This window comes from Balaenoptera ricei, chromosome 13 (genome assembly GCF_028023285.1).
Source record: "Balaenoptera ricei isolate mBalRic1 chromosome 13, mBalRic1.hap2, whole genome shotgun sequence".
NCBI lineage: Eukaryota > Metazoa > Chordata > Mammalia > Artiodactyla > Balaenopteridae > Balaenoptera > Balaenoptera ricei.
The window spans coordinates 26734351-26746217 of record NC_082651.1 but is presented as its reverse complement, the minus strand read 5'-3'; the positions used below and the strand labels follow the sequence as shown (position 1 = coordinate 26746217).

General features: G+C 38.6%; 1 protein-coding gene and 1 pseudogene across 1 annotated transcript; both read left to right on the top strand.

Moving 5' to 3' along the window:
- Nucleotides 1-5406: 5406 nt before the first annotated feature.
- Nucleotides 5407-6424, top strand: LOC132377097 (palmitoyltransferase ZDHHC4-like; annotated as a pseudogene).
- Nucleotides 6425-11324: 4900 nt separating this feature from the next.
- On the top strand, nt 11325-11561 carry CD24 (CD24 molecule). Its single transcript, XM_059943173.1, has one exon. The coding sequence runs from the start codon at nt 11325-11327 to the stop codon at nt 11559-11561; it is 237 nt and encodes a 78-aa protein (XP_059799156.1).
- The last annotated feature ends 306 nt before the right edge of the window (nt 11562-11867 follow it).

The following is an 11867-nucleotide window of genomic DNA, read 5'->3' as shown; positions in this document are numbered from 1 at the left end:
AGAAGAGGAGATGCTTCCATTCTCCTCTGCTTTAGGCTGAGTCTCTGTCTACCTCTCCTACTAGGCTCTAGTCTCCGTGGGAAGCCCTAACTGATACTGTCATCTTTCTCTTTGTCCGTTTAGCCATGCAGATGATAGTAGCTGCTGCTGTTGCTTATCTCTGGGTTTCCCTACCATCCCAAATGCATATGTCTAAGCAGCCAGAAGAAGCATTATTGTTTCAAGCTAGAGTATCTTCTCTAAAATTTAATTTAATAGGAGTAAATTGCTGTGGCATGCAAAACATCAAATAAAACAGCAAATTAAATTTTTTAAAACTCCAAGGGTCAAATGAGGAAAAAACATATAATCATCTCACTAGAAAAAAACTACTTGAAATGTTCAAGAGAAAATGATAGGCAAGAATTTGGAGACAGCAAGTGGAAACTGTTGTCAAACAGTTAGGTTGTTCAAGGAAAACCAGATGGTCTAATAGTTGAAAGATGATACAGGATCAAGGACAAATGTGTGTGTGTGTGTGTGTGTGTGTGATATTTCTGAATGATGGGATGCCCTGAACACGTTCATAGGTTTTTTGGAAGGAGCCAGTAGATAGACAAAGGTTAAATATACAAGAGAGAAGAGGAGCTATTGAAGAAGTAAGATTCTAAAGAAATGGAAGGGAATAGTATCAAGAATGGAGCCAAAAAGAAGAGATGAGTTCACATCGTAAGAAGAAATTAAGAATGAGTGATTTCAGAATAGTAAATCGAGAAGTTCAAGATTGTTCACATATATTTTCCCTGTTGACATAGGATACGAAATCAGATGTTAAAGAGATCAAATAAGAAGCTGAAGAGTTTAGAGGTTGAATTTAGCCACTAGGAATTCAATGGTGACCTTTGAGATAAACTGCCATAGAGTGATGGTGGCCCAAAATTCAGTGAGTGAAGGAATGTGGAAACAAGTACAGATTTTTCTTTCAAAGATCAAGACAAAAAGCATAGAGAAATAGATTGGCAGCTACATTTCGGAAGAAAACCCTTCAATTTTAAAACAATTTTACAGTATTCAAGAATCACCATAGCTAATGGGGAGAATATGTCATTAGATGACTTGAAGCAGTTTGTTGTCTTGTTTATTAAGGAGACATCAGGCTCTACATTGTAAATACACAATGAACTACAAATTACCTACCTTATCCAAAGGAAAGAAAAATTGACATCAAAACACCAGGAAGTACAAAAATGTAAAAGCTGTTTCTGAGATTTCCATTCAAATCAATATTTTTTTCTAAAAACAAAAGTACTCATAATTACCACTTCCATTTAGCTCTGTTATAAAAATCATAAAATGGGCTTGTCTGAATAAACAAACATTGGTGGCGGGGGAAATTCAAAGAAAATAAAACAGGCTTTTGAAAGTTATGTCTAGATGTCTCAATTTAGCAAAGCATATGGCTACTGGCCTGTTTCAACTTAGCACTTAAAAGTCCATGAGGACACAGGGGGAAAAGACAAAATTTCATCAACTAGGATTGAAAATCAATATATCGCAAAGATCATAGAGAAGTAGAATCTGATGAGGCAACCTATGCAAGCTTTGTTACCAGAAATAGAATAAACCTGCTGGCAACATTAAAAATGTGGGGTGTGGGAAGAAGGGAATGTGGCCTCTCTTTCCCATTGTACCTTGATTGCAATGGTCCAGGTGAGTATCAAAAAAAATCCAAGCTGTTGGGGATGATTTTTGAGTCACCTGTAATGTTGTGTTCTCCTCCACAATTAGTAACTCCAACTATCCTTAAACAGTATCTTTCCATTTAGAGTCCAGAATTTCCTGAAAAACAACAGGCTAAATGTATGACAAGGGCTAATTATGGTGCAGAAATCCTGAAAGATAGGTACATAAAAGCCAACTGATATGTTATTGAAACACCAAACAGTATACAGTTACAAGACTATACCCTAATCCCACAGAGACACACTAGGTGAATTAATGCAAGAAGCTTAAAATGCTCTCCAGCTGGAGCTGTTAAAAGGGGTTACTTCTATCATGCAAACTGAGATGAGGGGCAACTACATCAGAATGCCAGGATTCTGAAATCTCCTTGCTTCATTATACAGTGCTATAGGAAGAAGTGCCTTGGAAGACCTGAAGCTTACAAAGAAAGGCTTGTTGTGCTGTGATACGCACAGCACAACAAGGGTTGCATAAAGAGGAATTGTGGGGAAAGGATAGACAGAGACCTTAAGATGGTACTTCTGCCTGTGCAAGAAGAAGCTATCTGGGGTAAAGTGGATGGGAACCTGAATGGAAAACTCCAGATCTGAAATTGAAAATGTATGCATAAGACTTAATTTGTGTCCTCAGTTGGTATGTGTGGTCCCTACCATATCTAGAGACCTTGGTCAATTGTTGTAGAGGTCTCAGTAATATTAATAGGATACACTGATGGTATTGTTTATCTTGGAAAACAAAGCAGCTTAGCAGACTAGGCAGTGAGTCCAGTCAAGGCTATGACCGAGTTGTGCTCACCGGCTCAGGAGCAGCCCACTCATGAAAGCAGGTGGAGGGAGGTGCTCCCTATCTTCCTTGAGGCAATGTAAGTGTGAGTGCTGCCAGGTGAAGCCATCTGTCTCTTCCACTGCAGATAGCAACTTCTTAGTCAGCCATTTGTATCATAGGTACAAATGAAACAGGATGATTGCAGCCCTAACTCTTTTTCTAATTTAAGATTATATTTTAACTACAAATATGTGGTATGCTAAATACTAAAACTTAGTAAGCACAGAGACACAAAAAGGTTGTGTCTCTGGGAAGCCCCACCCATCTTTCTATTTGCCACACCAATGCTTGCCTTTACACCTCCTATCATATTTGCTTCCCAGTATTGTTCCTCTATGGTGCTAAAAGGACTCATAGCGAAGAACTCCCTTTGTATTCCACAATATGCTTTCACCTCTAGTTTTAATCTTTCCAAATTAATGGGCCTCTGATAATCTGCTCTAATTTCTTAAGTAAGAAATTCAAGGAAGGATCCTTGCTATGTTTCATTAACCTCGGTTGTCTATACTATAGATGGGAGAAATTCTTTTACTAGTTAGTAATACACTACCATGCAAAGGAATGTGGTCTGTATCATGTCAGCCAGGGAAAGTAGATAAGTGAAGCAGTCTGTGTATTAGTCGATAAGGGAGAGTGGAGAAAGTGGCAAATTGAAGACTTCTTTCTAAAGGGAGTACAGGATACTCAGCTCTGAGTGTCACAAAAATAAATGCATGCCAGTGTTGCCCTATCACATATCCTTATGAATATATCATGGTTTATTGAAACACCCCTGTGGAAATTAAGGTTGTTCCAAATTCTACACCATTATAAATAATGCCATGATGACCATCCTTGTGCATAAACCATTTTCTATAACTCTAATATTTCTCTAGTGTACATATCTCAATATAGAATTAACAAACCAAACAGTACTGAGATGTCTTTAAAATTCATAAGCAGAATGTGCAAGTGGACCACACAGTTTAGGAACACAGTGTCCAGTATATGAATCACTCAAAGCACACTTTCTTCTCTAAGCATGCCTTTGAAGAAAAATGACATTCTTTGAGCAAAAATTTTTAAAAATTGGCTGTTACTCAACCAAAAATTAAATGGATAAAATTTCTGAGTTTTAATTTTTGTATCCAATAAATATTTCTTAATCTTAGGAACCTGCCTCTGCTTGCTAATAATCAGTCCTAGTAAGTATCAAATTAATTAAGAAACTGGAATTCATGGTAGAGATAAGAAATGTATTTCCATTAAATAAGTAAATAGACACACATAAACACACACATTTTTGGCTCATAACCTGAAATTTATTAAGTCTAAGGTATTCTAAAAAGAGCATCATGACTTCCAGGTGATCCTGACTTTGGAACAAATTAGAAATTACACATATAAATATTCTGATTTGGCATCCATTTCCATGACTTCATGGTACACACATCCACGCAGGGCTACTCACCAGGAAGAAGCCAATACAATAAACAGACCATTGGGAAGATTGACACAAGGTAAAGAGTTTACTGCAGTGGCTGATAATGGGGCAATCAAATGTCAATGTTGCCATCATGTGATCAGCAGCAAATGCTGCAAGTGAGTGAAAGTAAATGGCATTTTTAGTATGTATTTGGTCTCGAATGCAATTTTGTAAGTTATAAGCAGAATTACTCATTTAAAAGTGAGCTAGAATTATGCATTACATATAGGAAAGGTAGTTGTTTTTGAAACATTTTTCCATATATATGATGTATATTCACATTATGTGAATATACATACACACCAAAACACACATACGTATATAATGACAAGATAAAACATTTTTCCCTTAATGTTTCAAAGCAACAAATGTAGAAGAGATGCATTATAAGTCATGCATTACAAATGCATTATAAATCGAAACTCTCCAAGGAGACACCAAGATAGAATTAGACTTGTAGGAGATTTATCGGTGAAAACAATGTCAAGGAGCAAGAAGGAGGGAGCAGAATGCAGAAAGAGAATTCAGACTGTGATCTGACACCCCAAAAAGAGAGAGAGCAGGAAGGTGGATTGAATAGAAAGAGCTTCAGATTATAGTACAGCTTCGAGATAGTCTTGCCTAGGCTTATGGGGATGCCAGATAAAATTTTGTAGTTTAGAGCACTCCTGTGTTGGGCAAGATTCGTCCAGCAAAAATTATCCCTGCACACTTGTTGAACATAACCTTGACATAAAAGCAATGCCTAGATTCTGAAATTCAGCTTTCAAAACTCTCCACCAACTATGCTTCTTGCAGCAGGTTCTCCTGAAGGGAGATCCTTAGCTCTCATGTGGAGGTCAAATGTCTCCTCCATATGTTAGATCCATTCTGTGGCATTTATATATATTACATATAGGAGTCTATGTTCTGAAGAGAGACTCCTTGGTTTCAAATCCCAACTCCAAGGCTAAGACTCAAGTGAGACAAGCCAGGCCACTATAAGGCAAAAAGTTCAAGGAGGGCCTTATTCCTGAGAGTGAGTGCTTCCTTAAATATTATGCCCTGGGACCTCACCCTAGTCCAAGCCTTGCCCAGGAGATAATTTAGTAGCTATGTGACCTTAAACCAGTTTCTTACTTTCTGTTTCCTCATCCTGAGAATAATGCATTCTACTCACAGGACTGTCATGAATATTATATGAGTTAATGAGCACAGCTGGCAGTTGGCCAATTCCAGTGCCAGATCCAGCCTCCTAGAGGAACCATCCTCCTGCAGCTTTGGGTGTCACCTGTTGTGCCAGGAGCACACCGCTGCACAAGAGGAGATGCCATTTGAATTCTCTGTGAATGTTCAGAGGAGGAATGCCAGAGCTACTGGCTAAAATCTATCCAAACAAAAGAAATATCCCCAGGATGGACTTTCTGGTTCTCTTCTTGTTCTACCTGGTTTGGTGCTGATTGGTATTGTTACAATCTGCATCTGCTGGAAAACCCATTGCTTGAAAGGCCTGGTCAGAAGAGGAGCACAGATATTTTTGTATATAGTTCCAGAGTGCCTTCATAGAGCCATGCTAAGATTGCTTCATTACCTCTTCCATACATGAAACCACACCTTCAGTATCCTGCATTTCATATTGCAAGGAATGGTTTATACTGAATACACCTGGGAAATATTTGTCCTCTGTCAAGAGCTGGAGTTCTTGTATTACCTTTTTCTGCCTTATCTGCTGCTGATTATAAACCTGGTTTTTTTCACCCTAAGTTGTGTAACCAACCCTGGTACCATAACAAAAGCAAACATGTTACTGTTTCTTCAAGTTTATGAACTTGATGAAGTGATGTTCCCAAAGAATGTGAGGTGCTCTACTTGCAATTTAAGGAAACCAGTATGATCCAAGCACTACAATGTGTGTAATCGTTGTATGCACTGGTTTGACCATCACTATGTGTGGGTGAACAACTGCATAGGGCCTGGAACACCAGGTACTTCCTCTTCTATCTCTTGACATTGACGGCCTCGTCAAGAGGTGTGTTTTCTGTGTTTCTGGTCCAGTTGGTAGTGGTGTCAGACTTGTACCTGAAGACTTACATCAATGACCTTGGGCATTTGCAGGTTGTTGACATTGTCTTTCTTATTCAGTACCTGTTCCTGAGCTTCATGAGGATTGTCTTCCTGTTGGGCTTTGTTGTGGTGCTGAGCTTACTCCTGTGGAGCTCCCCGTGCTTTTGTCTCTACCTGGCTACCACCAACCAGAACACTAATGAGTGGTACAGAGGTCACCAAGACTGGTGCCAGCACTGCCCCCACATGGCCTAGTCCTCATCAGCAGAGCCCTAGGTTTACCAGAACATTCACTCACATGGGCTTTGAAGCAAACTTTGAAAACTCTTTCTACCTGCTACTGCACATTATGAGAGAAAGAAGAAGTAAGAATGGGAAGAGTGTTACTGCCTTTTAAATATAGCATACTTTTATTTATACATATGGATAAAAAAATGAGTTAGTGAATAAGAACATTTTGGACAACGCTTGCAGTAATGTGTTCACTGCTCATATTATCCCCAGTATTACATTTACATTTAAAATTCAGATTTTCAGGCTCCATCCCCTTACCCAAACAATTTTGATTCAGCAGTTTGAGGGTGGGGTGGAAGAGTATCTTTGTAATATACTCACTTACTTATTCTCATGTGCACCCAGGTCTGAGAACCACTGACCAACTCCTTTCTTACTACTCAGCCATTTGCTTCTCATTTATCTCAATATTGTTCCAAGTACCAGAACTTGAGCAATGAAATCAAACTGTGTCAGGTGTGCTTTCAGCCCAAAGAAATCTGTGGCGGAAGAACTCAAGAGATGCAGGGTCCAGTCTCATTGACCCTGACCTTGACCAGGTTAAAGTCACTTCATATTTAGCCATTAGAAGTAGAGGACTTAAATATATGTATAACTGAGTCTCTTTGCTGTACAGTAGAAATTAAACACAACATTGTAAATCAACTATACTTCAATAAAATTAAAATAAAGAAAAAGAAACAGAAGACCTGAGGTGCTTTTCCAATGGGCACAACCAAGTTCTGCATTACTGTAGTCCCATTTGAACTGAATGAACTTTTCTTCCTTTTTATTTCTTACCCTCCCATCTGACTCTCTGAAACCACCTTGCTTCCTACAACCTCCTCAAGAATGGTGCTCTGGATCTCAGCAAGGAGCAGTTTTGTGAGCAGCACCTTCCTTTCACACATAGAATTGCTATGTGAATTGGTTGTGAATGCCTCCAAGCCTACAGACATCAGGCCCGAAATAGTGCTCTTACCCACAAGCTTTGAAGTCTGTCATCCTCGAGACACAACCATGAAAAGTGCACAGGTGCAATTTCAATTGGAGCTTATGGGGGACAATAGCTTTTGATTGAGATGCAATTCCATCCATGTCAGAAATCAGCTGCAGCATAATCAACAAATTTGTATTAAATGACAGCACCACTTCACAGTGAGTTACCTTATGTTCTGAAGGGAAAACACAAGCTTGAGAAATGGAAATGTTTTGTCTGACTCTCAAACAGGGGCTTAACGCAGAATAAAAGCCACAGGTCCAAACACAGCCTGAGGAAGAAGTCGCTGGGACAGGGAACACACCTCAACCTGGCTATCAATTCAAGCTGTCAGGCTTCATTCATTACATGTCATGACATGTTCAGCATATATGGCCTTGCCAATCACCCTTGTGGGGCGGTTTTGGTCGTGGCAGGCAATGGTGGGCTGATTAATCATTAGTCCATCCTGATGTCTTACTTAAGATGAAAGAGTAGGAGATTTTAGGTAAGATGTTCCTGAAGAACCAAATGATAAGATATAGTTTATTTCTATAAACATCTATGTGTTATTGACCTGGATCAGAAGAAAAACACGTTTGTGGGTGGGTTGCTGGTTTCTCAAGGCTTGGTGATTAAGCAGCTGTGATAAGTTGTTATAAGGCTGTTGACTGGAAATGATTTGACTTAATGGCATGTGCATGATCATTAATAATATGTCCTATTTAGCCATTCAAGTTACTTCATGAATATTTGTGGGGTCTAGGATCTTATGTGGATAAATCTTATATATTATGTAATATCAGTAGTTTAGTGACATACTTATATGCATGTGGTAGATAATTAATGTATGATTATACATATTATGTATTATGTATGATAAAGCATACTAACATATGTGGTAGGTCACAAGATGCACTAGGTACATAGTGTTAGAACAATTCAAGATAATTTTTAACACTGACATCGTACATGATAATAATACTTCACTGTTTGTATACAAGTTTTCAAGAAATAGTTTAAATAGAATTTCAGTTTGGGGAGCTGGAGCTTCTTCCTTGAATCCTAGGGAGAAATGTTATTCTCCTTTTCTAGTTTAAAAAGCCAGAGTAATAATATATTACAAAGACTCTTCATTTTAGGAGATTGTTTTCAACAACACTTGTTAATGGTATAAGTACAAAAAATAGGAGAAAATATTAAAGAGATGCTAATTGCCCAATGATGGGTATTCAAAAGATTGTCCTCCAATTCATGTTAGTGTTAGTAGATCTGTTACTAGTAATCACAATAAGCATTGACTAAGGGCCAGAATATTTGATATATGATGTATTGGGATAATTGCTAGAATTAGAATTGCGAAGATTAGCTCTAATATACCACCTAATATGTTGAGGGTGGATTGTTGGAATGTGTAGGTGAATAGGAAAAACCTTTCTGGCTTGTTGTGCAGCAGAGTGCTGAGTTGGGTAGCTGGAGTATAACTGTCAAGGTCTCCTAAAAATCAGGTGAGAATAGTACTAGAATTAGGAATAAGAGCCCCAAGATGTCCTTGATTGTGTAATATGTGTGGAAAAGGTTTTTGTCCATGTCAGATGAGATTCCTGATGGGTTATTAGAGCCCATTTCATAAAGAAATAAGCAGGCCAACAATCAGTAGCATTAAAATAATTAATGAGAGAATAAAGTGAAAGGCAAAAACATCAGGTGAGAGTGGCTTTATCAACTGAAAATCACCTTCAGATTCATTTGACCAGGCTAGGGTCAATATAAGGAATGGCTGAAAGGAGATTTGTAAATGTCTGCTGTGCCCCACAAGTATATGCCTCATGGTAGGCTGTAACCCATGAATGCTGTGGCTACTACTGTTTAATAGAGGAATGATTCCAGTATTTCATATTTCTAGAAAGGCATGAGATTCAAAATATAGGCCTTGTCCTATATGAATGAATAAGCAAATGAAAAATATGAAGGCTCCATTTACATGTACCAAATAATTCATCCATAGTTTACATCTCAGTAGAGATTCACAGAGAAAAAGACAGCTGTTGTATCTGATGTGCAGTGTATAGCTAGGAAGAGTCCTGTAAAGATTTGTGAAATTAAACATATTTCTAATAGGGAACCAAAGTTTCATTATGTTGAGATATTTGAGGCGGCTGGTTTGCCAGTTGCAGCTAAGTCCAGTTACTGGAAGATTAATATGGTTGAGGTTAAATATGAAAATTTGTTGGAAATGTCATTCATGTAGGTTAGATAGGACTTATGTTATTGGAATCCATTATCCCTGATGAAATTATATGAGATTGCTTGGAATGTGGCAGTGTTTGCAGCTGTTTGGTCATACCATCATTTGATTGATAGAAAAAATATAATTCCTATTCCTCATCCAATGAAAAGTGGGAAAAAAAGTTGGAAAAGGCTGTTGGCAGTGACTAAAAATAATATGGTAATCAGATATTTGAAAAATTAATTAATATTAGGGCCTGCATGTATATATCATATTGAAAAAGCTATAATTGACTATTCAACAAAAAGTGCTACAGGTATAAATATACAGAGAAATAATCTAGTTTAAAGCTAAATGATAGTTTTAAGGTTTGGATACTCATTTATTGTCAGTTTAAGTTTTTCATGGCCTGAGTAAATAAATATTTTTGTAGAAATAAGACTAGTGATGAAGGCTGATGAAGGCTTTAAATGGTGTTTTTTAAATAGTATGGGTACAAATCATTTATGTAGATGTTAGAAGTGGTTTAGATTGGTAAAATTGATATGAATGCTGTTATTAATAGATAAGAGGCAAATAGATTTATTACTTTTATTTGAAGTTGCACCAATTTTTTGGCTCCTAAGACCAATAGATTACTTCTATCTTTTAAAAGTTTGAAAAAAAAATCTTATTTTGGAGACATGAATTAGGAGTTCTTGCATAATTTTTTGGTAAATAAGAAGTTTTGAGGTGACATTTGGTCAGTGACTGGAGCAAATCTTGCAGATATCTGGAAAGTGTTGCAACAAGGGAGCAACTAGTGCAAAGGCCCTGAAATAGGACCATGTTTGGCTCCTGGAAGCATAGCAAGGAGGCCAGGGTGGCTGGAGCTTGGTAAGCAGGTGGAAGAGTGTGGGAGAGATGGTCAGAGAGAGTGGGCAGAGGTCAGGTCCACCTTTCTAGGCCATTGGAGGACTTTGATTTTTACTGCAAGTGAGATGGGAAGATTTGAGGGTTTTGAGGAGAGGAGTGATCATTCTGCTGCTGTGTTGAGTAAACTGAAAAGATCCAAGGGAAGCCAGGGAGAGCAGATCTTGTAACAGATCCAGCTGGGAGGTGCTGGCCACTGAGATCAGAGTTGTACCAGTGGAGGTTTTGAGAAGTAGTTCAGTGATGGATATTATCCTGCAGGATGCAGGTGAAATCAGGTGTTCAGTTTTGGGCATGTGAAGTTGATCAGAAATCCAAGTGAAGATGTCCTGTAGGCATGTTGACAGGTGTGAGTATGATAGGAGCCCAGGGCCTGTCTGGGTTGTAGATGTATTAGGATACATCAGTGAAGAGACAATATTTAAACCCATGAAAATAGGTGGAATCATCTGGAAAGTGAGTGTAAACAAGGAAGCATCTGAGGTCAGAGACCTGTAGCACTCCAACATTTGCCAGTTAGAGGATGTCAAGGAACCAGCAAAGAAGGATGGGAAGGCGTGACCCACGGGGAGGTGAGTGGAGAGAGATGCAGATCAGGAAGCTGGGAAATAAAGAGGAAGGTGAGATTCCCTCTGTCATGTGGTGCCACTAGGTCAAACGTTTGTATATATATACTTATGTACAAAATGTATATATACGTATGTACAGTGTTCGCCTTCTTGACATTACTTCATGAGGGCATTTTCCCATATAAATGATGGTTTAACACTGTTGACAAGAAATACATATTTGACTTTGCCTGTGCCCACCCCGAGCCAGCGATCCTCCATGCTCCCTGTATCCAGTGAGACGCGCTACACACTGATGGAGCGGACATGAGCAGAACAATGGTTGCCAGGCTCCGACTGGGGATGCTGCGTCTGGTGCTGCTCTTACCTACGCAGATTTATTCAAATCAAACAACTGTTGTAACACCTTCAAGTAACTCCTCCCAGAATATCTCAGCTGCCCCCAATCCAGCCAATGCCACCATCATGTCAAGTGATGATGCTCTGCAGTCAACAGCCAGTCTCTTCATGATCTCAGTCTCCCTTCTACATCTCTGCTGTTAAGAGACTCAGGCCAAGAATCATCTATACATCCCCATCTTCTAAACCCAGTTCAAAAGGCCTCTAGACATCCAGTGTGACAAGGAAAAAAACAACAACCAGGGCTTCATTGAATGAATCTGCTGATTCCACACCTTATTTTATTGACAGAAATTGTAGAGGATCCCACATTTGATTGGTTTGAAGAGCATGTGAAGGGTTTGACTAGATGATGAATGCCAATATTAAAGCTGCAGGAGTTTCCTGTACAAGATGAAGAGAGACAATATCCAAAATTAGTTGAGATGATTTTCTTAAATGTGGCTTAAG

What these genes read in the sequence shown, in the direction of transcription:
- CD24 (XM_059943173.1), top strand. Translation starts at nt 11,325, where the DNA reads ATGAGCAGAACAATGGTTGCCAGGCTCCGACTGGGGATGCTGCGTCTG.